This window comes from Pleurodeles waltl, chromosome 10 (assembly GCF_031143425.1).
Source record: "Pleurodeles waltl isolate 20211129_DDA chromosome 10, aPleWal1.hap1.20221129, whole genome shotgun sequence".
NCBI classification, from domain to species: Eukaryota; Metazoa; Chordata; class Amphibia; order Caudata; family Salamandridae; genus Pleurodeles; species Pleurodeles waltl.
The window spans coordinates 755,824,365-755,850,726 of record NC_090449.1 but is presented as its reverse complement, the minus strand read 5'-3'; the positions used below and the strand labels follow the sequence as shown (position 1 = coordinate 755,850,726).

The window sequence follows — 26,362 nt, the reverse complement described above, 5'->3', positions numbered from 1 at the left end:
CTCTAACTGCAGTATCTGTCCAGTTCATGATCCAACTTAGAGGCAAAGAGATCCATTGAGAAAGGACCCCATTTGGAATATATATCCTGAAACACCTGTGGGTGTTACTGACAGACTGGCATCCTGCAAATTTTGGAAGTACCAGACCGCTACCAGATTGGATTCCACCCCGAAGATGTTCAGCTGATACCAGACTCTGGTTGGCTAGGCAAGGAATACTATACTCCACTTTGACAGCTTTCACCCAAGATGCCAAGGCATCCAGTTTAGCCAGTTTTTACATATACGGATACATTTATACCAATCTACAGGAATTCAATAAGAATGCAGAAGTCCTACAACAGAAACTACTGGCATGGGGATACCCGAGACGCCTCATAAGGGGCTCTTATAAACGAGCCAAATATTATAATAGAGAGAGAGTGTATTTGAGGTTCAGAGGAGAGGTTGAAAAACTTGTTTGTGCGGTCCAGCACTCAAATTTAAAGCACAAAATCCGGTAGATAGTGAAGGCAAATTGGCATATCCTTAATACGGATAATGATATGCCACAGTTGGAAAATCCATGTTTGCCTTCAAGCAGAACCAAAATCTACGGAGTCTCCTAGTGAAATCGGCTGTATCAAATAGAAATAAATTTAGTAAAAGATCCCTCACTGGACAGAATCTGAAATGGGGCAATCACAAATGTGGGTCTTGTCAGCCCTGTTCTGGAGCAATTGTGTCAAGCATGCTGCAGTGGAGGAAAAGGAGTATTGTGCTGTCAGACATGACCAATTGTACGACAGCGAATGTAGTGTACCTGATCTGTGGCCCATGTAGATTGTGTTGTGTAGAAGATATAGGCCGTGAATTTAGAATACGATTCGGGGAACATAAATCAGCTATTTCTAACAACAGAGTGCGAGCACCATTGGTTGAACATTGGAAACTTAAGGAGCATACAGGTCTGACTTGGGCCATTCTGGGTGTTTATCTTGGACACAGGCAGACATGGGCTGAATAAGGTTATCTCTTGGGAAAATGATATTATTTGAATTGGGATGCAGGACGGATCTCGTGTGGTATTTAGTGAGGTTCCATCCTGCCTTGTCTCTCTCTTTCCTTCCACTTGTTTATTCTTTCGAATAGCAGTAACTCTGGGCCATTGACTCTTTTCTTCAAATTGTTTATTCTTGACCGTAAAAGTTCCTGTGATCCGCCACCGATTGCTAGTGAGTTATTTTGTGTAAGGGATTAGAGTTTGAGAATACTACCGATAAAATGCCTAGATTATTATAGTATTCTTTGGCATCAGTGTAGTACAGCCCTTGATTGGTATTGTCCAGAAAGACCGAAGATATGAGTCTCCCCATAGTTCTGTTTACCTGTGTGTTTTAGCTTCTTGTCAGGCAGCCAAAGTCAGTATTAGGATAATTTTTTGCCTTGCCTCCTTTTGGGTAACTAACTCTTCCTTAGGGGGAATTAGCCCTTTTTTACTGTTGCATGTATTAGCAGATTAGCAGTTATCCTCTAACTTTCCATTGTTGGATTGGTGGCCTGGTCTCCGCAGTAGTTTGAGTTTGATTGTTTTGGGAATTTCAAGACTGGTAGTAATATTGCAATTCCAGTTCTGTGATCCCTTCCAGCGCATCACATGTTAGGAGGATTTGGTTAGGCATTGATATCCCGTAAGTCCAAATAGGCAGGATGTTCGCTTCTTGGGGCATTGCATTCCAGATGGATAGTTAGGACAAATTCCCTCTAAAGGTGAAAAGCAATCAGGGTGCTTTCCATATCGCCATCTATATTTTGTTCTGGTTGTTTTCGATGTGTTTTTTTTTTTTTTTTTTTTTATGTACCTATTCCAAGATGGCGCCTATGGTTTGGCTTATTATTGTTTTGTATTTCGTGTAACTGAAGGACACGTCCCTTCAGGCCTCATTCTGGGGTCGGATTTATATTTATTGGCGGGTTCTCGCAGGCGTTTTATCTTTCATACCTCTTGTCTGTGGGATGTTCACTTTTGAGAAAGCAGAGATCTGGACCCTTCTATCCTATCATCCGGTAAGGTATCGGGAGGTAGGGTGTATCTTAGGGGGAGCCATGCCCTATCAACTTGGTGGTCTTAGCCTCTATCTAAGTGGAGGTCGGGTGGCAGCCCTGTGAGCTGGGCATATAGCAAAAGCGGGAGAGCTTCATTCCAGATGATTAGATTTCCATCTTCTTTTTAAGGCACATTTAAAGACTTTTTTGTACACATTTTCTTCTCTAGGATCTGGCCTTGTAGAAGTATGGCAGGATTTGGTATGAGCGCCATATGTGAGTTGGAGGATGTGATCATTTTATATTACTGACAGCCTTGTGACTACATACGTGTTTTGAAATTCATGCTAGATAGTGCCCTTTGTGTGCCTGTACGGTGGGCGTATTATTTCTTCCCCCTGGTTGTGTAGAATGGTGGCGGTGTTTGTTACCATTTATTCAATGTAAGTTTGTGTTGGAGGATGTGATTATCCTGCCTCATGCTGACAGTTTTTTCACTATAATTTACCAGACATCTGCATCAGACAGTCCCTCATATGTGCCAATGTGATGGGCTTAACTTTTCTCCCTTCAGCTCTTCTTTTGTAGGTTTCTATATAGTGGGATCGTTCCTGTATGTGGGCAATATAAAAGTGAGATCTCTTTGTTAATATCGCCTCCTCTGCTGTAACAAGGACTCATGGAGGGATTTGGAAGTAAGTATTTGAGGAGTATATTAAGGGGAGACATTCATTAGCCCATGGATGGACGATGTTTGATCAGTCTATGTATTCCTGTTTTTGAATGATTGTAGGGGAGGACCTATATATACTGGACCTTCATACTTTGGACAGAGCCTGAAAGGATCCGTTACTTGGAGTGTGTGTGCTCCGTCATCGCTTTAACATCTGAACCACATACATCTTTTGAGTATATTATCAGTGCCTAGGATCAGCAAGTACTCCTTTTATGGTGCTTCAGAGATGCCCATCTCTACCCATGGTTTTGGAGATGGCTGATCAGTTTTTGTTTTGTTTCTCTCTTACTTTCTTACAGGAGGATCAGTAGTTATTGGGCCACTTTGGAAAGTAATTGTTACTTTGGTCCCTGGGTCTCAACAACATCTCATTCACGGTTCACCCTGACAGTTGAAAGTATTTACTAAAATGGAAATTGAAGATATTTGGTTTAGCTTGCAGTCTTGTAGATAGGCCAGCTATCTACTTGCAACTTACTGTGGGTTGAATTAGGCATATTAAGCATCCTCTTATTATCATCACTTTAATATATTTCTTTTTACCAGAGTTGGATGGGTGAATTTGTCTATGTGGCGACTTTGGTGGTAACTTTTGTGGTGATACTAGGTATCATTATTTTTTCAGTCTTCTTTCTTTAACATCTGTCGCACACAATTTATTGGTGCATGCTCACATTTTTCGGTAATGGTGGTTGTTGGAATAATCTACTTGCAAAACCTATGGCTTTTTACATAAAAAATACAGCTTTTCTAATCTGAGCCCTGTTTTTATACTTATTAGAACAGAAGTATCTGAGGTGCAATAACCTGACCCTGGCAAATATGTTGTAACCATAATGATTGTATTTAAAGTGATTCAACAGGTGGGAATGCTGTACCTATAGATTGCTAAAATATTTTACCTATTTTGTGCTATTGTGGGGGATCAGCCTGAAGCAGTGAGAGTTGTGTGTTTGATTCAGTATGAGTATGGCTGAAGGGGCACAAGCGGTAGTTGAGTGAAATGGAGGATATGAATGTTGATCGGTTGTATTAGGGGGCTTAAATGGTCTTTGTTATAATTTAATTATTTTGCTTTAGTGTAAGTATATCGTTTGATATTCAAAAATAAATGTTGTGTAATTGTACAGATATTTGGATGCAAATCAATATATAATAAAGATATGTAATTGATCTTATTAGTGGGCTCTAAATGCATTCTGTGTAAATACTGTACTGTTTAGTTATTAGTGTGGTGGCCTTGTGTATTGATATTGTTGTTCTCTTAGATAGGGTTGCCCAATCCTCTTCCAGGGGCCCTCTTCTGTACTCTGGCTAGGCAGTAGGTACAAAAACTCAGAGCTAAATCAGAGAGCTTCGATTTGGTTGCCACCCGGTTGATTGATATAGCAGATCGCGGTTATATTGTACATTTTGAGAAGAACACCGCATTGAGCTATGTCTTTGGTTCAGCATTTCACTGCTAAGGAACCTGCCATCAACTCTAGACCATTTTTGTGCATGGTTTCCTCTGCGGAAGGCAAGACAGTTTTCTCTTGTGGAGAACTCCCCACAGCGAGCGCCCCAATCTGAGACGCTGGCACCCGAACCCACCACTAGATCTGGAAAGGAGCTGAAAATGACACTCCCGTTCCAGGCCTCCCTATTGGGCGATCCACCATTGTAGCTCCTGTTTGGCCTCTTCTAAGAGGACATGGACAGGGAATAAGTGAGACCTCTCTGAAGGTAAATGTTTTTGAGGCGTTGCAAAACATGATATAATGCAGGGGGCCGGGAAATGTGGCATGAATAGAAGTTGACAAAAGACCCATGATACAGGCCAGTTTTTGTGGGAAGTGGATGATTTGGACAAGGTTCTCCTGAGCTCACGTTTTATTTTGGTAAGCTTCTGAGATGGAAGGCTGTGGGTGGCTTTGACTGAGTCCACCACAAATCCCAGGAACTGCAAGGTTTGGTCGGAATTAGGGCAAACTTCTTCTCGTTTATCACAAACCTGAGACTCCAGATGTTCGATAGACAACTGCAGATGGTTTGATACCCGCTGTGGACACTGGTCCATGGTAAGAATATTGTGCAGATAGATGATTTGTCTGCTACCTCGTGCTCTCAAGTGTTTCACCACCGGTTTCAAGACCTTGGTGAAGCTCCAAGGAGCGGACGATAGTCCGAAAGGGAGGAAAGTGAACTCGAAGATCTGATACTTCCATTGACATTGCAGGAAGTGTCTGTGAGGGGGAAAAATCGGAATGGCGAGATAGGTGTCCTTCAAGTCCAGATGCACCATCCATTCGTCCTTTTGAAGCAAGTCCCCGAGGAGATAGATGCCCTCCAACTTCTACCATCCCTCTTTTCCACCAGGAAGAGATTGCTGAGAGAGCGATAGTGGTGTAAATGGGTTGGAACAATTGAGCCCTTCTCCAAGAGTTCAGACATCTGAGTATACTAGGACTGATTGGGCTACGAGAATGATAGAGGTCTTGGTCTGGATGTTTGGAATGGAGAACTATAGAACTCTGTTTGAAAACCTCTCCCGATCTGAAGGTCCGAGGCATTTGATGTAAGGGCCTTCCACTTGTGAAAAAAATCTGGCAATCTTTCTCCGAGTCTGATCCCATCGGAGACTTGTGCATTCACCTGGGGAGGTATTATAGGAGCTGTTTACTCTGGAACCTCCTCTCGAACTGCGTTGTTGGGAGTAACCTCTAGTTGGGTATAAGGCGCCAAACTGGGATGCGTCCCGCCATTGTTCTTGTTGATTGCTAGAACCTCTGGCCAGGGCTTGGTGGGCTTGATGGACGATGCGGCCGGTTGAGCACCCCCTTCCACGACCAGGGCTGGTAAAAACACAAAGGGTGAAGATTCTCTTAATACAGACGTGAGCCTTATCTAAGGAGTTAAAGGTATTAACAAACATGCCCAGTTCTCGAATAAAGGGATCCTCTAAAAGCCCCCCGCCCCCCTTTCCACCCCTCAACTTGTGCTATGGGACCAGCCTCTGAGGTGGCAAGTTCACTCCCTTTTGGGTCAATTTTAATTAGAAGGGATCTGAGCCTTTGTGTGGAAGTGACACAGTTGGCATGTCCCAGGAAAATGATGGCCCCTTGGGCCCAACCCGATAAAGCTTCTGGGGAAATGAGGGTGTCAGATGCTTTAACATCTTTGGGCATGTCTAAGATTTTGGAGAGAGGCACTGCTGCATCCAATAGCTTATCCTTACATGACCGCCAGGATCAATTTATACCCTTATTAGGATCCCTTAGAAATGTTTCCAGAAAGATAGCCACCCTGGCATCAATTTCAGGTGTTACTCCACTCTAAAGCTGTTAGTACTTCCTTGTCTAGTGGCTTTGGTAAACTGCCTGACACTTAAAAAGCCAATTTTGGTGCTGGAGACCACTCAGTGAAACACGTATGTAAAAAGTCATCCGGGTCCAACATGCCAGCATCCAGGGTCTGTGACGGGTTGACTGGTTCGAATCAGTCCCCTGGGAGGGAGGGATTGCCAGAAGGGCACCAGGGCTGAGGTAGTTCGACGTCCCCATCAGAGATATTAGGGGAGTTGTCCCCAGTTAATGGGTCGGGGAAGTGCTGGGCTGGAAGGAGGAGGCTCCCAGAAGTGCTGGGGATTGGGTCTGTTTGGGTGCGGGGCGGGCTGGGAATTCATCAGTGCCTTGTTAAGACGGGCAAATGCATCCAGATTGAACCCCCCCCCCCCCCCCCCCCCATCCCTCCCACCCCCCAGGTTCATCTGTGCATTTGTGTTTCGTATCTTGTACTACCCTGGAGGTGAGAGGGGGCCAGAGGCCCAGGTGAGTCTGTGAAAGGGGTTTTTGGCACTGCGATTCCATCTGGAGAATCTTCTTCTACAAGGGCGCCACAGCCTGGAATACGGCTTTGAAAATGGACACCCCTTTTATATGGTAGAAATGTTCATCTACAGGGAGGTAGGTAACATTCTCCTTCTCCATATACTCTTTGGAGTGTTCCATAGTTAGAAATGGAGGACAATATATGAATCCTGTAAGAAAAGAGTGCAACAGAAGTACTGTGCAGGCCCAGAGATTATTAAAGTACCAAGGGTACCACAGTAAACTGGTGTAGAAGTGACCTCTGGACACCACACTCCACTGGATATTGCAGGATTGGAAACACTGCCTGGGTCATTCCCCAATTATACTGCCTTAATAAAGGCTCACCTTACCCCTAAGGGTGTTCAGGCAGGGGTTCATTTTTTAATAATCTGTGTTTTTATGCTCAAAACAGGTGAAATACCCAGTGCCGTAAGGTAGGAAAGCCCCTGGCGGCAGGATGGATTTCACTAGTTCAGAATACTTCAGACAGCAACGGTGAAATTGATGTGCTGGCTGCTGTGGGGGTTGAACGTGCAGTGCGTGATCTAGTTAAAGCACGGGCCCTCTAGTGGCCGGCTGACAGTGGCGCACATTAGAGCATGAAATGACAGAAGTGGCCGCGGAAGAGCCAGAACATTCTCCCGGCCGCTCTGTAAGAACAAGCATTTGCAATGCAATGGGTCTCGCGTTTGCTCGAGTTAAAGCTATTAGCGTTTTAAACTCCTAACTGGACTTTTCTTGCCACAAACTGAAAAGGAAAACAGTTTCACATAAGTGAGCCGACTGCCGCCATGAGTGCAAAGCAGACACACAAAAAGAAACAGACGTTCGCTTGCAGTGAAACGTATCGCCAAAAGTGCAATTATCCATGTAACTGGCAAAAGTGCAATTATCCATGTAACAGGGTCGATGTCATGCAAAGCGCTCGATTACTGCCCAGCAAGATCGCGCTGGCTACGAAATACAAATAAAAAGTAGTCCAGAAACCATATGGAAAACATTGAGGCTCGTATGTTTTCAGTAGCTGGCCGGTGTGCTCAAAGAGGGCTAAACACTGGAAAAGGCATGACGTGTGCATGCCTTTCACTAATAAAATCAAGCCAATTTTAAATGGCAAGCCCACGAACCAACCAAACTGAAGTGGTTAAAAGCCCATAGAGAGATTACACCAGGGACAGAGCGCTTTACACGCTCGACCCTAACAATTGAACTCTTTCTGTCCCCTTCCTCTTTGGAGGGGGAGGGGGGGGTCAAAAAGCTTACTAGGGAAAACATTTTTTAGAAAAAGAAAGGGATGGAGCTGGCTATCCTGGCATCGGATTGTGCCCCCCGTCCCTGAAACACCAAACCAGGGACCACGGTTTTTGTCTGTTCTTTCCATTGGTGATAGTCCTAGGCACATGTGGGGTACCGTTTTCATCTAGAAAAGTGTGGGATCGCTGAGTGGTAGGAATTTTGTGGAACCCCACAGGTTCTGGAACTTTCCCTCACAGATGTGAGAGAAAAATACATGGTTGCACTAGTCGAGGCACGTCACAAACCAGGGATCATTTTGGAGTAGTGATAATATTTTTCAGAGTATGGAAACTTGGAATTTGATACCCTTCACTATTTCATCAAATTCTGACACAAATATTCAGATTCAAAAGGTATCCCCCAGCTTATTAACTTTAGGGACTTTCGAGAGGTTTCAGGCTGAGCTGTTGAAAGGTAAGGACTGGACTCGGGCATAGTTGCTCCCATAACCATAAACTCAGATTTGGCTCAATTCTTACAGAGAAAGCTCTGCTTCATCCAAAAAAGCATGGGCTCCAAGCAGGAGGTAATGTTTATTTAGCTGTAAGATCAGCTGTCTAGCAAAAAGTGATTTTTGTGCCCCATGTGCACATTTGGAGGTTCACATGACCAGTGGTGTAACAATAGCCCCTGCATCCCCTGCAGTGTGGGGAGGGGGCCCCAAGGTCGGGGGGGGGGGCAGGCACTGTGCACGGGCCCCAGGACTGAGAGCTCCTGACTGGGTCTGAGCATGGGGGCATGACTGGCTTTAGGGCAGTACAACCAATGCACGGAGTTTGGTGTGGGCGCTGTGTTTAAAAAATTACTTATGGGCTTAGAAGCACTGAACTTGCGTCTGCATCCAGCAGTTTTCAGGTAACCATAAAAATGTCACAAAAACTCTGGTGATTAATGTTACTACTAGTGAAAGATCCGAATTTTGTCTAGTGGCAGTTTTTACACATCATAAAGTAGCACAGAGGGATAATGTGCCTGCTGCAAAGAACGTGTACCATGCAGATCACAAAACTGACACATTATGAGTGGTGCTTCAAAAAATAAATGTATGTCAGATACAGGCTATGGAGAGGTGAGGAGCACTGTTGGAGAGTGGTAGTGAGGAAATTAGTAGAGAAGCAGGTCGGGTGCCAAAAAGACCATCGCGCCAGGTGCCACCAGTGCTAAAGCTGGCCCTGCGTGGGAGGCCCACCCTTCATGTATTTTGCAGGGGGACACCCTCAGTTTTGTAGTTACGCCTCTACCTATGCCATGGGGTATACATACACATTAAACAGAACCTGTGAGTAGAAACGGGGTATTTAGGCAAATCAGCAAATTCAATGCAGATTTTATGACTACAGCTAGTTTAGAAACAGCAATATCCATCAGAAAGGGGATCCGGAAATGCCCGACCACTGTTCCAGGGTTTCCGACGATATTGTGTGGTCAGCTGCATCATAAGCTGTGGATTGGTCAGTGTGTAAAAGTGGTGGTTAAAAATTTGCTTGTAGATTACTAGTAATTTCATATAAATAGGTGATGTTTTAGCGAACACTGAATCAACTCCAGAATGAAGGGGTAGTTTGTGTTTTTGTTTAAGACGTGGTAAAGAGAAGGCGTTGTTTAAAGCGAGTGTCCATCATTGCTTTCCATTGCTTTCATCTTGTTTGCCTCGGCAGCTTGTTGGTCTCCTCAAGTATGACTGAGGTGAAAACAGAGTATCGCAGAAGTGGCAGAGTGGGAGAGTATATAGAATGATCCTGGAAGTTGAAGATAGGGTTGTGGATTTCAGGAATTTTAAAAGTTATAGCACATATTCTGAAGTTCTGGCCATTACATTGATCACTGCAGCCTGTTGGTACTTAAACCTGTGACTGTCCTGTACTTGTGTTACATGCATTTCTTCTCCGACTCTCCTAAATGTTTTGTCTTTTTAATAATCTCTGTTGTTTAATCCTTGCAAGTATATTCTTTGTAAACACAGGTACATGCTCTTTTCTCTTGTCCTTTCCTGCTGTGTGATATGTCCTCGAGACCATGAAGCAGAAGTTTGAAATAAAAGCATTCAGAAGTTCCAAGTCCGGAGCATTCTGCTTAGTTCAACCTGTCAGCATAGGACATATATTGATTGTAAGCTGACAGTTGAACGAGTATACTGATGGACTCTAGCCGTTGGCATGTCGCTTTAACAACATTCATCTGCAAATTTTGCATCAGATCCTTTTGCATAGTTCTGCAAAATTTCTGAAATATTTTGCAAGATTTTGCAAAATTATGTGAAATGGAAGTACAGCATTTTGGCTATATTTTATGGTGAAGTGCGTCCACGTGAGGATAATAGAACAAAGAACAGAGGTGCAGTGAACAAAAGCCGCTCACATTACGGTTGTACGCATTGCTCCTGTGCTCCAGCGATAGAATTTTCCCTCAAACTGTCTTTAATTATGTGACCAGGCATAATGGCGACATTTTGGGAATTTCCCGTAAGAAGTAAAATGAGAAATTCCTGAAATTACTGTGGCATAATGAAAAATTTCACCTGGACCTCCTTTTTATTTACTGGTTTATGTGCCATAATGGGAACTTAACTCACTTAAATCAAATGTGCATCTGAACTGTATGTCATACCTACAAAGGTGACTAATATGGGTGACTAAAAAGAGTAATAATCAGAAGAAGTAATGGTCAAGTTTAAATAATGTCCAAGGATAAGTAATGCATAGATAAACTAAAAGGTAAAAATGAAGTAATGGTCAGATAGAAGTAATTATCAGCTTTAAATAGTGGACAGGCGAAGAACAGTAGAAAGTAGTGGTCAAGCTGACGCAACTGTGAGTGAAAATAGTGCAGCTTGATGTACTGACATACATTTGTAGTAAGAATACATCTCATTTGAGCAGGTAAGCATGTGCAGGGGCGTTTGCTCCTGCCTCCTATGTATGTTATGATAAGTTTAAAATGCCATTCAACTCCGGCACTGGGCACAGTGTGCTACAAATACAATGGATTATGTTTGCGCTAATAAAAAGTTGCTGTTATGGCAACATGAGGCCAAGTAAAAGTATTTTGCATTCTGTAGTCCTTGTGCGCTGTAAATACGTACATTAAAAGAAAAGTAAATCCGTAAGTTTGTAGACTGTCTCACTTTAGGTCCATGTCTCCGTCTATCCAGTACGCCAGTATGTTAGAGCCGGTTCCTCCTGGGCAGCACCCCATGATCAGCACGACAACAGCTTGGATGGGGTGAATGTTGAAGATGAGCGAGAGCACAAAGCCAGTCAAGGGCATTATTCAAAACTGGCAGAGGAAGCCCACGATGATACCCCAGGGTCGTTTGATGTGCCCCCAAAACTTCTTGACATTCACAGTGCAGCCCATGGAAAACATAACCTGGGCCAGCATGACCGTGAGCACGGCGCTCAGAACTGTGTTCAAAATGAGGTTAAAATTGTCAGGTGGCAGCAGGCAGGAGGTGCCCTCGCAAATTGTAGCGTTGGACGAGCAGTTTGGAGAATCCATTATTGCTGCAAACTTCTTGATTTTTGGGATGCAGAAAATGAAAATGCTTTTTTTTTTCTAACGGGAAATGTGGTGACCACCTTTTGAGTGTTTTGGCAAAAATCAAAAAAGAGGCTGACGTTCGGAGGAAGATTCACATTCCCAGAGAAAGACCTGTTTTCGCATCTCTCCTTTTAAACTGTATAGAGGCAATAAAAAGTAATCATTAGTGAAGGTTTTTTTATGAGTTCAGTTGTCAGACGTATATTTTGGTTATGCATTCCCGCTCCGGAGAGAGCTGATTTTGTAAAGTAAACACAGTTTATTGCAGCTGTCAGCGTGGCCTTCAATAACCAAGAGAGACACTGAGGTAGAGGGACTGTTCTGAGTAAATGCATACCTCCGGGCTTGTACTCTAAGCTCAAAGTGTCAGACAAGCGGTCACCAGAGAGAGAACAAGCATTTGGAATGCAATAATCTTGTGTTTGCTCGAGTTAGAGCTCATAGCGTTGTAAATTACTGACTGGACTTTTATTGCCACACAAAGTGAAAAGAACGAGGAAGAGAGCGAGCTGGCCCTGGAAAAGCCCCCCTCTGATGTTTGTTTATGTTTACAGAGGGAGCTGGTGGGGAGGAGGGACTGAACACACACCCACAGTGCAAGGCAAACAGTCCAATACTGAAAGAAAAAGTCCCCTTCAGAAGAGATAAACAGGACAAAGCATAATTACAAAGTACTTTGTGCTGCTCCCAAAGTGAAAAAGGCAGGACAAAGAGACAGAACTGACCACTAGCAAGCAAGGATTTTTGAAGGACACTGCAACTAACAAATCAAAACACTGGAACTCACTCTATCGTAGCAGGCCGAACGCTAACGTTTGACCTAAAAAGCAATTAGTGACAATATAACAACAATTATGGCTCTCATGAGGCTGTGTATATACATTTCTGTGCCAAAACAGCCCAGGAAAGTGTCACAAATAAGGTAATACCAGTAAATAATCTGAGCGACAAAAGGCACTTAACTGAGGCTGTTGGAACAGCGAAGGAAGAGGAGGCTAGAGGGCCTGTGGAGAGTCTTCAAAGCTGTTGCTGCATTTGGATTGGATGAACTGTTTTCTTTCTTAGCAGTGTTGCTTGGCAAATGTAGTTTAACACTGATTCAATTTACAAAGTTTAATGGGTACTGGTTAAAAATAAAGTGAAGAAAGATCAGACTAATCCTTGCCTCCGGTCCTGACATAGAATTCAGTGATCTTGTACATATGTCGTATAATTGTAGCCTTGTCCATTCTTATTCAAGGAAAATGTAGAATATTGTTTTATGTTCTCATCACACCTTGCCCTACCTAGATAAACGGTTTACATGCAGTTATTCCCCTTAAGTGGAATACCTTACTTTTGGACCTGCTCCTAACTATAGCTGAGAAAAACATTCTAAGCACATAAACTCTTACGGAAGTCTTTATGGATTTTGCTAGTAAACAATGTTGCAAGGGGCAACTAGGATCTAATACCTAACTCAAAGCCTGTAGCCTCTCTGGAATAGATAGTGTCTGCAGTAAGTCCATTCACCATAAATGGATCATTCTTTCAGACTACTAAATTAGAAACGTCTTGTTTTGCTCTGAAACTGAGTGCCAGAGCCTGTAGGCCATATTCCCTTAGAAGGTTTACATTCAGTAAAGTCAGCTTTAGTAGTTTGATATGATACACTATGCAGCTTGCCAGCAGATTCAGTGGTTCTGGGTTTTCTCCTGATAGCTTATTTTAAATGAATTCCATTGACAAAGTCCTGGGAGCAGGCTCATCCCACTCATCTTTCAGGACTACACCTACTGTTTAATCTGTTGAAGTACGGTGCCACATCTGGCACTTGGGTTACCAGTCCTTCATTTCTGGGTGCATCTTGGGTGACTGTCAGCGCTCACTTAGCGATCTGGGGGAATCATTACAGTAGTGGTCCAAGTGGGTCTTATCTTGTTAGTGTTCACCTGTCCAGTTTCAGTGTGATCAGTGTGGGTCAGTCTTCTTCTATCTCAGTGGTTGATGAACTCTTAGGTTTGGTGCTTGAAATATTTCAGGGGTGGAAAGGCGGTGAAGCGTGCAAGGGAATGCAGATATTGTGAATAGAAGTGATCCAAGAAAAGTTCCTATACATTTCCAGATCCTGACCATGGTTCACAGCTGTGTAGAAGGAAAAGCCTAAGAAGAATTATAGGAACTCTGTTTTTTTTGGCCTGCTAAATCAAACCCACCAGCCAGTCATTCACGATAGTCCACTTATGTCATTCTCTGATTCCATCCCACATCCTGGGCTCAGAATTGCGTAGCCCACCTTTCTCCTCATGTGATCCCAGAAGTTGAAGACATTGTGTTGGGTTTGGCTCCTGGCTCTTTGGGATAGATGCTCTCCATAACCAGAAACGTCATTTGACTGGCCATGCAGAGTACTGTCCAGAGTAGGGGCTAATCCATACACACCTTGTCAAGTCAAACCAGACAAAGACTTCATCAAAAATATTATCTTACTTTTTGGTCATGGCATCCCTGTTCGACACTGTGAACAGCTCCAAATGAAAGTGTCAGGCTCTCCTTTAGTCAGAAGAACAGTCGGAAAGGAACTGAACATATTGTGCAGCAGTACACATGGTGCACCCGGGGGAAGGGGTAGGCACCACCAACAATCAATCAATCTCTCTTGCTCTTTCTCTTTCTCTCTGTCACTTTCTCTCTCCTGCTCATATTCTCTCATTCTCTCTCTCCCTCCTAGGTGGCAGATCTTTGGCTGTGAGGAGTTAATACAAGTTTATTTTCGGCCACCACAGCATCTCAGAACTTAATATTAATGAGTTCTGTGTTTTTTTTCCCCACAGGTTTTCCAGACTTTTATAATATTTTGCGGTCTACTTCCTTGTGCAGACAACACCCTAGTCCCCTTCGGAGTATGTGCACAGATCTTCAATACTGGCCAGGTATGGTATTTACATTGGAAACAATTGCTTTCACTTAAATTTGTGGTGTTTTTATGGTTACATTTACATAGATTTTGTAAAGTTATTTTTTATATATGTTTTCATATAGCTTTCAAGAACAAGAATCACATGGAACAATATTTTTCTCAGCCAGCGTACATATATTGTGCAATTATTACTTGTGATTAATTTTGGTTTCGTCAGTGCTAAGGACTCCTGTTAAAGACTCCAGGCACACTGGAATTCACCTTCCTTTCTCTTTCTGAAGTATGCTGTAGTGCAACAATTGCTGTTCAGCAGCATTCCATCTCCTGATTTAGACTGGACTCCTCAGAATAGCCCTGTAGGTTGTCATGTGGACAAACTGTAAGCATGTAATGCTGCCAAATTCTTCCTGGACCAAGCTTTTTTTTTCCCCCCCTTTCACCATCTTAGGCCGTTGCACATCCCTTTTGTCCTCCGGGTCCGTATGAGGTAGGTTGGGAGTGTGGTGTAGAATTGCTGTGGAAAAAAGGGTGTCTTACTTTGCTCTCTCTCGCCCCCTCCTCCTTTGACCACCTGCAGTCTTTAGTTATCACACAAACTTCCCCTACTTTAAAGACTCACCCCTTCCCTACTGGGTGTATGGAGAGCAGTGCATTCCACTGCTTACTTTTATTGGGCCTTTTTATTCCTTTGCAGCATCTGCGCCACCTAGTTTGGGCTGTAGATACTCGCAAAAAACAACGGCATACACAGGTAGTCTGCATCTCACCTCACCTCAAGTACATCAGTGGTGCCTGCAGCCACTTCTGGTTCAAGATGTCAGTCTTCGATGTGTACTCTGTACTGTGCTTTGCTGGACTATCTTCCATGCTCACAGATGCCACACCCACCATCTTGTAAGGTGTCTCAAAGAAGGGCTGTTGCTTTGGGGATGTGCAGCACCATAGAGTCCTGGAAGCAATTTGCCTTTGAGTATATTTTCACATCACATGTAGACAGATTTGTACTTGCTGAAATAACTTTTGTTATGTTACTCTTTACTGTTGATGTAAATATTGCCATTCAGAGCACTTTTTTTTTATAAAGAATAATGTTCGATCAATGGCCTGCAGGAAGAACATAGTAAAATATGAAGCATTGGTAAGATTAATTACATGGAACTATAAATGTCCAATTCATCAGTTTAGAAGTAGTTGCACTTCACATAATTGGTTTTAATTAAAGACTGTGTTCACCAAAAGATTAAAGAAAATCCACCTCTCAAGTACCTGTAGAAAACGAAACAGTCTGTCGGAACATTATGCAGTCAGACAAATTCGATGGCATGCCAAAAAATGTACCTGCACGGGATACACCCGTTTGCAGTGCACCCCTTCAACACACTGAAAAACTTGCATCTTCCCTGTGTGTTTTAACCAAGAAGTAGTGTTGCAGATATGTGAAACGAAAGGTGAATCCATTCATAATGTCAGGTCTTACCTGCAATTGTTGGGCTGTATTGCCTCCGCTCAAGGTTGACACTGGAGTAGCCCTTTCGATTGTTGATACTTACTTTTCCATATTCAGGTGATACAACAGACTGACTAGTGAGCAACTAGTTAGTTTATTGATAACCATTTAAATATTTGGTTTCATTGAGTCCGTAATCATGTAGATTTGAAACAGATAATGTTTGGTGTATGTTTTTTAAATCTGATAGAGACTTCTAGCAGCAGATTCCTTAGCTTAAAATTATCCCTAGGCTTCAGACTGGATCTGGAACTTTCTTGTGAGCAGTACCCATCCGTGCCGGTTGGGGGCTCCTTAGGGGACCCCCAACATTGCTCTCACCAGTCTTTTGGGTTTTTCTGGGAAGCCCGCGCTTCTGCCACCCCCTCAGACAGGTTCCTGCCCTCCTGCTGCTTGACCAGCTGAGGCAGAGGAAGGCGGAACAAATTTCCTCTGGTAGAGGGAGGTAACACCCTCTCACTTGGAAATAGGTGTTACACGGCTTGGAAGGGGTAGCCTTCCCAAGCCACCAGTTTGCTTTGAAGGGAACATTTGGTGCCCTCCTTGCATAAACAGATTTCACCAGTCCAGGGATCTCTCGGTCCCTGCTCTGGCGTGAAACCGGACAAAGGGGAGTGACCATTCCCCTGTCCATTACCACCCCAGGGGTGGTGCCCAGGGCTCTTTCAGGTGGGCACTTGATTCTGCCATCTTGTTTCCAAGATGTGCAGAGGCCCCTGGGAGCATCTGGGTAGCCAGGTCAGGCAGGTGACGTCACTGACCCCTCCTGATAAATAGTCACCTTGCAGGTGACCGAAACCCATTTTAGGGCTATTTAGGGTCTCCCTCTTGGGTGGGTCCTCAGATTCGATGTGCAAGATTCCACCCGGACCCCTCTGCATCGTTCAATTAATCTTCTGGCCACTGGAACTGCAACTGGACTCTTCAGGAAACAACAATCTGCAACTCCAGGGACGATTCCGCTTTGTAACCGTGTTTCTCCTGCTCCTTCCAGCAACTGAAGCATTTCCCCAGCTGTGCATCCTCTGAGGTCGATGAGACTGCAGCCTGCACCAAGAAGTAAGAAGGAATCTCCCTTGGAGTGAGGGAGTCACTCCCCTGCATCTGCAGGCACCAACTGCATCAACGACTGGCTGCGTGGATCTGCTCGCCTCAGGAACTGCATGGATCCTGCATCACAGGTGGTGGTCTGGAGCGGTCGTCTTGGTCCTCTCTGCCATCTGTCCAACTTGAGAGCTGGTAAACCCTTGCCTTTCCTTGCAGTACCTCTTTGAACTGTGACTCCTGCAACCACCAAGGCTTCTTTGCTCCCTCTCCAAGGGATCTTCACCCTGGACTCCCCTCCTTGGGTCGAGTCCCCTGGCCTTTGCTTGTTGGTGGTCTTCCGGCACCACTGACATACTGCAACGTGACAGCCGGCATGGGACACCATCTGTATCACTTCAGGGACTGCTCTTCATCTCCTGCACTGCACATCTGGTCATCTTCTTCCCCTGTTGACCTGGTTCTGCATCCACAGAAGGGTGGGTAGTGGCTCCTGCCACGAACCAGACATGCCATCATGAACTGGACTTGGTTCCCTTCTTTTGCAGGTCCTCTTCTGCCAGAATCCATCCTTTGGGTTCTTCCAATCTGATCTTGGTCTTGCACAATCCTTTTCCTAAGTCCTCCTGTTTGTTTTGGGGAAAACCAGATACTTACCTCTGCACTCCTGGTTGCTGGGGGCCATTCTGGTACTCGCCTCTCGCGGTTCCTAGTTTCACCAGCTCCCCTCTAACAATTCCAAGTTCTTGAGTAGGGGACTGTATCTCGCATTCCACTTTCTTACTATATGGTTTGTTCCTCCCCTACGGCCCTCTCCATTTCCTAATACATTTGCCAAAGCTTGTTGTTTTTATGCTCCTCACTGATTGCTATTGTGTATATAATTAGTGTGTTCACTTCAGTTAAGGGGACTGCCTACTAGTATTCTAATATTTGTGTTACCATAGTAATGTACCTTTATGTTCGATGGCATCTGTCGCTGTAGATACGCATGTTCTGCAATAGCTCGCCATCTGGTGTTGGGCCGGAGTGTTACAAGTTGTTTTTCTTCGAAGAAGTCTTTCGAGTCACGGGACCGAGTGACTCCTCCTTTTGTCTCCATTGCGCATGGGCGTCGACTCCATCCTCGATTGTTTTTTTTCCGCCATCGGGTTCGGACGTGTTCCTGTCGCTCCGAGTTTCGGAACAGAAAAAATAGTTAATTTCGGAAGATTTTCGTCGGTATTGTTGCGTACGGGATCGGCATACCTACATTCAACACCGCATCGAAGATCGAAGAGCTCCGGTGCCCTTCGGGGTAATTTTTCGATCCTCCGTCGGGGCCTGGTCGGCCCGACCGCGTGCTGAAGAACGCCGATGGAACGGACCCCGTTCCGTTTCTGCCCCAAATGCCACAATAAATACCCCTACACAGACCAACACTTGGTCTGCAACCTGTGCCTGTCACCTGAGCACAGCGAAGACACCTGCGAGGCCTGTCGTGCGTTCCGGTCCAGAAAAACACTCCGAGACCGTCGAGCCAGAAGACTTCAAATGGCGTCCGCACCGACAGCCCGACGGGAGTTCGAGGAACAGGAAGAGGAAGGTACCTTCTCGATCCAAGACTCAGACTCCGAAGGATTCGACGATACACAAACCGTGAGTAAGACGTCGAAAACCACACAAAGAAACATTTACAAGGCCCAGGGGACGCCACTGCCATCAGGCCATGGCTCAACCCATAAAATCGGTGACCGACCGTCAGCACCGAAAAAGGCCCAAACAGTGCCGAGATCGTCCGACTCCGGTCGAGACACCGGCACGCAGCCTTCTCGGGACCGAGAAAGTGCTGGAGACAAGCCTCGACACCGAGATGCCGGTGTGGACACGGCTCGACGCCGAGACAGCGGCACCGAAACAGATCGACGCCGAGAGGTTTCGGCCCCGAAAAGGAAAAAAGTCACCTCGGAGCCGAAAAAACACGCAGACACAGTTTCGACGCCGAAACAAACTGCAAGCGACCCAGCTTCAGGCTCTTATACAGAAGAGCACTCGCTAACCTCCCAAATGCAGAAGCATAGGTTTGAGGAAGAGCTACAAGCAACGGATGCGGATCATACGCAAAAGCGTATCTTCATTCAGCAGGGGACAGGAAAAATAAGCACCCTTCCCCCCATTAGGAGAAAGAGAAGGTTGGAGTTCCAGACGGAACAAGCACCACAACCAAAAGTGGTGAAAAGAGTTACACCACCACCCTCTCCTCCGCCCGTGATTAACGTTTCACCAGCACAAACGCCATCACACTCCCCAGCTCACACCACCATGAGCCAGGGTGACCAAGACCAGGACGCATGGGACCTATACGACGCCCCAGTGTCAGATAACAGCCCAGAGGCATACCCTACAAAACCATCTCCACCAGAAGACAGCACCGCGTACTCTCAGGTGGTGGCTAGAGCAGCACAATTTCACAACGTAAGCCTCCACTCAGAACAGGTCGAGGATGATTTCCTGTTCAACACACTCTCCTCCACCCACAGCTCCTACCAAAGCCTGCCTATGCTCCCTGGTATGCTCCGGCACGCAAAAGACATATTTAAGGACCCGGTCAAAAGTAGGGCAATCACACCAAGGGTGGAAAAAAAGTATAAGCCGCCTCCTACAGACCCGGCTTTCATCACAACACAGCTGCCACCAGACTCTGTTGTTGTAGGAGCAGCTAGGAAAAGGGCCAACTCTCACACATCTGGAGATGCACCACCCCCAGATAAAGAAAGCCGCAAGTTTGATGCAGCTGGTAAAAGAGTCGCAGCACAAGCTGCAAACCAGTGGCGCATCGCGAACTCCCAGGCACTACTTGCGCGCTATGACAGAGCCCACTGGGACGAGATGCAACATCTCATTGAACATCTGCCCAAAGACTTCCAAAATAGGGCAAAACAAGTGGTTGAGGAGGGACAGGCCATCTCCAACAACCAGATCCGCTCCTCCATGGACGCTGCAGATACAGCTGCACGGACAATTAATACATCTGTAACTATCAGAAGGCATGCATGGCTCCGAACGTCTGGATTTAAACCAGAGATTCAACAAGCAGTTCTCAATATGCCTTTTAATGAAAAAGAACTGTTCGGTCCAGAAGTGGACACAGCGATTGAGAAACTCAAAAAAGATACGGACACTGCCAAAGCCATGGGCGCACTCTACTCCCCGCAGAGCAGAGGGAATTACAGCTCATTCCGTAAACCGCCCTTTCGAGGGGGGTTTCGGGGTCAAAGCACACAAGCCAGCACCTCACAAGCCACACCGTCCAGTTACCAAGGACAGTATAGAGGAGGTTTTCGGGGACAATATAGAGGAGGGCAATTCCCTCGAAATAGAGGAAGATTCCAAAGCCCCAAAACCCCTACTACTAAACAGTGACTCACATGTCACTCACCCCCTCCACACAACACCAGTGGGGGGACGAATAGGTCATTATTACAGAGCATGGGAGAAAATCACTACAGACACTTGGGTTCTAGCAATTATCCAACATGGTTACTGCATAGAATTTCTACAGTTCCCTCCAAACATACCACCAAAAGCACAAAATTTAACAACACACCATTCCAATCTCCTAGAGATAGAAGTGCAGGCACTATTGCAAAAGAATGCAATCGAATTAGTGCCAAACACACAAATAAACACAGGAGTTTACTCACTGTACTTTCTGATACCAAAGAAGGACAAAACACTGAGACCAATCCTAGACCTCAGAGTAGTCAACACTTTCATCAAATCAGACCACTTCCACATGGTCACACTACAAGAAGTATTGCCATTGCTAAAGCTGCACGACTACATGGCAACTTTAGACCTCAAGGATGCTTATTTCCATATACCAATTCACCCATCGCACAGGAAATACCTAAGGTTTGTATTCAAAGGAATACATTACCAATTCAAGGTACTGCCTTTCGGATTAACAACCGCACCAAGAGTCTTTACCAAATGTCTAGCGGTAGTCGCTGCACACATCAGAAGGCAGCAAATACATGTGTTCCCATATCTAGACGACTGGCTAATCAAGGCCCATTCGTTAATAGAGTGCTCAAATCACACAAATCATATCATACAAACCCTCTTCAAACTAGGGTTCACCGTCAATTTCACAAAATCCAAGATTCGGCCACGCAAGGTACAACAATACCTGGGAGCCATAATAGACACATCAAAGGGAGTAGCCACTCCAAGTCCACAAAGAATTCAAAATTTCAACACCATCATACAACGCATGTATCCAACACAAAAGATACAAGCAAAGATGGTATTACAACTCCTAGGCATGATGTCATCATGCATAGCCATTGTCCCAAACGCAAGACTGCACATGAGGCCCTTACAACAATGCCTAGCATCACAGTGGTCTCAAGCACAGGGTCACCTTCTAGATCTGGTGTTAATAGACCGCCAAACTTACCTCTCGCTTCTGTGGTGGAACAACATAAATTTAAACAAGGGGCGGCCTTTTCAAGACCCAGTGCCACAATACGTAATAACAACAGATGCTTCCATGACAGGGTGGGGAGCACACCTCGATCAACACAGCATACAAGGACAATGGAACGTACATCAAACAAAACTGCATATCAATCACCTAGAACTTCTTGCAGTTTTTCAAGCACTAAAAGCTTTCCAACCAATAATAGTTCACAAATACATTCTCGTCAAAACAGACAACATGACAACAATGTATTATCTAAACAAGCAGGGAGGGACGCACTCCACGCAGTTAAGCATGTTAGCACAAAAAATTTGGCATTGGGCAATTCACAACCAAATTCGCCTAATTGCACAGTTTATACCAGGGATACAAAATCAACTCGCAGACAATCTCTCTCGAGATCACCAACAGGTCCACGAATGGGAAATTCACCCCCAAATACTGAACACTTATTTCAAACTCTGGGGATCACCTCAGATAGACTTGTTTGCGACAAGGGAGAACGCAAAATGCCAAAACTTCGCATCCAGATACCCACACAAACAATCCCAAGGCAATGCCCTATGGATGAACTGGTCAGGGATATTTGCTTACGCTTTTCCTCCTCTCCCTCTCCTTCCTTACCTGGTAAACAAACTCAGTCAAAGCAAACTCAAACTCATATTGATAGCACCAACTTGGGCAAGGCAACCCTGGTACACAACGCTGCTAGACCTATCAGTGGTACCCTGCATCAAATTGCCCAACAGGCCAGATCTGTTGACACAGCACAACCAAAAGATCAGACACCCAGATCCAGCATCGCTGAATCTAGCAATCTGGCTCCTGAAATCCTAGAATTCGGGCACTTACAACTTACCCAAGAATGTATGGAAGTCATAAAACAAGCAAGAAGGCCATCCACCAGGCACTGCTATGCAAGTAAATGGAAGAGGTTTGTTTGCTACTGCCATATTAATCAAATACAACCATTACACACAACTCCAGAACATGTAGTGGGTTACTTGCTTCACTTACAAAAATCTAACCTAGCTTTCTCTTCCATTAAGATTCACCTTGCAGCAATATCTGCATACCTGCAGACTACCTATTCAACTTCCCTATATAAAATACCAGTAATGAAGCATTCATGGAGGGCCTTAGGAGAATTATACCACCAAGAACACTACCTGTTCCTTCATGGAACCTAAATGTTGTCCTAACTAGACTTATGGGTCCACCTTTTGAACCCATGCACTCCTGCGACATACAGTTCCTAACCTGGAAGGTGGCATTTCTCATCGCCATTACTTCCCTGAGAAGAGTAAGCGAGATTCAGGCGTTTACTATACAGGAACCTTTTATACAACTACACAAAAATAAAGTCGTCCTAAGGACCAATCCTAAATTTTTGCCAAAGGTTATTTCACCGTTCCATCTAAATCAAACAGTGGAACTTCCGGTGTTCTTTCCACAGCCAGATACCGTAGCTGAAAGGGCACTACATACATTAGATGTCAAAAGAGCATTAATGTATTACATTGACAGAACAAAGAACATCAGAAAGACTAAACAACTCTTTATTGCATTTCAAAAACCTCATGCAGGAAACCCAATTTCAAAACAAGGTATAGCCAGATGGATAGTTAAATGCATCCAAATCTGCTACCTTAAAGCTAAACGACAGCTGCCCATTACACCAAGGGCACACTCAACCAGAAAAAAAGGTGCTACCATGGCCTTTCTAGGAAACATCCCAATGCAAGAAATATGTAAGGCAGCCACATGGTCTACGCCTCACACATTCACCAAGCACTACTGTGTAGACGTGTTATCCGCACAACAAGCCACAGTAGGTCAAGCTGTATTAAGGACATTATTTCAGACTACTTCCACTCCTACAGGCTGATCCACCGCTTTTGGGGAAATAACTGCTTACTAGTCTATTGCAGAACATGCGTATCTACAGCGACAGATGCCATCGAACTGAAAATGTCACTTACCCAGTGTACATCTGTTCGTGGCATCAGTCGCAGTAGATTCGCATGTGCCCACCCGCCTCCCCGGGAGCCTGTAGCAGTTTGGAAGTTACCTTCAATTATTTATATATGTATCATCTCAACCTTAAATAAGTGCATACTTAGTCACTCCATTGCATGGGCACTATTACTACAATTCAACTCCTACCTCACCCTCTGCGGGGAAAAACAATCGAGGATGGAGTCGACGCCCATGCGCAATGGAGACAAAAGGAGGAGTCACTCGGTCCCGTGACTCGAAAGACTTCTTCGAAGAAAAACAACTTGTAACACTCCGGCCCAACACCAGATGGCGAGCTATTGCAGAACATGCGAATCTACTGCGACTGATGCCACGAACAGATGTACACTGGGTAAGTGACATTTTCATTTTGTAACGTTGTGTGGTTCTTTCATATGTGCTAGTACTGTGTGAATTTAGTGGTATAGCATAAGCTTTGCATGTCTCTTACATAAGTCTTGGCTGCTTATCCACAGCTATCTCTAGAGAGCCTTGACTTCCTAGACACTGTCCACACTTCACTAATGGGGGGATACCTGGACATGGTATAAGGTGATAACACCATAGGTTCTCCCCACACACCAGGCCAGCTTCCTACAGATGGGGTACCTACAAACCCCGTGGGTTAGGCAGCGAAAGGGTGAGCCAGCAAACCACTCCCTCAGCAGTTTCCAAGCCTTTATAGTCTGCTCTTACTGTCCTGGGCACCCAGTGGAGGGGAGGATTCGCCATCACCTGCCCCACTGGCAGTCTATAACATTAGAGCCGGTGGGTTTTGCAGATTGTCCGTAGTGGCTCTGCAACACTATTCTCTCCTCTATGCTGCTGTATGACACTACACTCTCCGATGCTCTACCCAACTCCCTCTATGCCACCTCATGCCACTTCACTCCAGTCTATTTTACAGACCATTACTCCACTCTGCACTACTTCTCTGCTCACCGCCAGGTGTTACAGTTCCTGCAGGATGAGGTGAGAAACACCTCCAGCCAGTACAGGCTTTGTTCCTGGCCACAGAGTGACAGACAATCTCCCCGTGTGGCCAGCAACTCGTCTGGTTGTGGCAGGCTGGCACCCCCTGACTTTTTGCTTTTGCTGATGCTATGTTTTGAATTGAAAGTGTGCTGAGACCTGCTAACCAGGCTCCAGCACCAGTGTTCTTTCCCTAACCTGTACTTTTGTGTTCACAATTGGCACACCCTGGCATTCAGGTAAGTCCCTTGTAACTGGTACCCCTGGTACCAAGGGCCCTGATGCCAGGGAAGGTCTCTAAAGGCTGCAGCATGTCTTATGCCACCCTGGGGACCCCTCACTCAGCACAGACACACTGCTTGCCAGCTTGTGTGTGCTGGTGAGGACAAAACGAGTAAGTCGACATGGCACTCCCCTCAGGGTGCCATGCCAACCTCACACTGCCTATGCAGTATAGATAAGTCACCCCTCTAGTAGGCCTTACAGCCCTAAGGCAGGGTGCACTATACCATAGGTGAGGGCACCAGTGCATGAGCACTGTGCCCCTACAGTGTCTAAGCCAAACCTTAGACATTGTAAGTGCAGGGTAGCCATAAGAGTATATGGTCTGGGAGTCTGTCAAACACGGACTCCACAGCACCATAATGGCTACACTGAAAACTGGGAAGTTTGGTATCAAACTTCTCAGCACAATAAATGCACACTGATGCCAGTGTACATTTTATTGTAAAATACACCCCAGAGGGCACCTTAGAGGTGCCCCCTGAAACCTAATCCAACTACCCGTGTAGGCTGACTGGTTCTAGCAGCCTGCCACAGTCGAGACATGTTGCTGGCCACATGGGGAGAGTGCCTTTGTCACTCTGTGGCCTGTAACAAAGCCTGCACTGGGTGGAGATGCTATCACCTCCCCCAGGCAGGAGCTGTAACACCTGGCGGTGAGCCTCAAAGGCTTACCCCCTTTGTTCCAGCACCGCAGGGCACTCCAGCTAGTAGTTGCCCGCCCCCTCCGGCCACGGCCCCACTTTTGGCGGCAAGGCCGGAGGAGATAATGAGAATAACAAGGAGGAGTCACTGGCCAGTCAGGACAGCCCCTAAGGTGTCCTGAGCTGAAGTGACTCTAACTTTTAGAAATCCTCCATCTTGCAGATGGAGGATTCCCCCAATAGGGATAGGAATGTGCCCCCCTTCCCTTGGGAGGAGGCACAAAGAGGGTGTACCCACCCTCGGGGCTAGTAGCCATTGGTTACTAACCCCCCAGACCTAAACAAGCCCTTAAATTTAGTATTTAAAGGCTCCCCTGAACCTAAGAATTTAGATTCCTGCAACTTACAGAAGAAGAAGACTGCTGAGCTGAAAACCCCTGCAGAAGAAGAAAGAAGACACCAACTGCTTTGGCCCCAGTCCTACCGGCCTGTCTCCTGCCTTCTAAAGAAACCTGCTCCAGCGACGCTTTCTCCAGGACCAGCGACCCCCTGAATCCTCAGAGGACTGCCCTGCTTCCAAGAGACCAAGAAACTCCTGAGAACAGCGGCCCTGTTCAACAAAGACTGCAACTTTGTATCCAGAGGAGCAGATTTAAAGACCACTGCAATCCCCGCAAGAAGCGTGAGACTTGCAACACTGCACCCGGCGACCCCGACTCGACTGGTGGAGAAACAACACCTCAGGGAGGACCCTCCGGCGACTCCGAGACTGTGAGTAACCAAAGTTGCCCCCCCTGAACCCCCACAGCGACGCCTGCAGAGGGAATCCCAAGGCTCCCCCTGACCGCGACTGCCTGACTCTAAAATCCCGACGGCTGGAAAAGACCCTGCCCCCGCAGCCCCCAGCACCTGAAGGATCGGAACTTCAGTGCAGGAGTGACCCCCAGAAGGCCCTCTCCCTTGCCCAGGTGGTGGCTACCCCGAGGAACCCCCCCCTTGCCTGCCTGCACCGCTGAAGAGACCCCTTGGTCTCCCATTGATTTACATTGCGAACCCGACGCTTGTTTGCACACTGCACCCGG

At 45.7% G+C, this 26,362-nt stretch overlaps 1 protein-coding gene across 1 annotated transcript in view; it reads left to right on the top strand.

Annotated features, from left to right (window-relative positions):
* The window catches only part of YME1L1 (YME1 like 1 ATPase), a 665,597-nt gene that overhangs the window by 59,961 nt on the left and 579,274 nt on the right, over positions 1 to 26,362 (top strand). Inside the window, exon 4 of the mRNA XM_069211321.1 lies at positions 14,262 to 14,360. Coding sequence (XP_069067422.1) covers positions 14,262 to 14,360 — 99 coding nt within the window. The remainder of the gene's footprint in view (positions 1 to 14,261; positions 14,361 to 26,362) is intronic.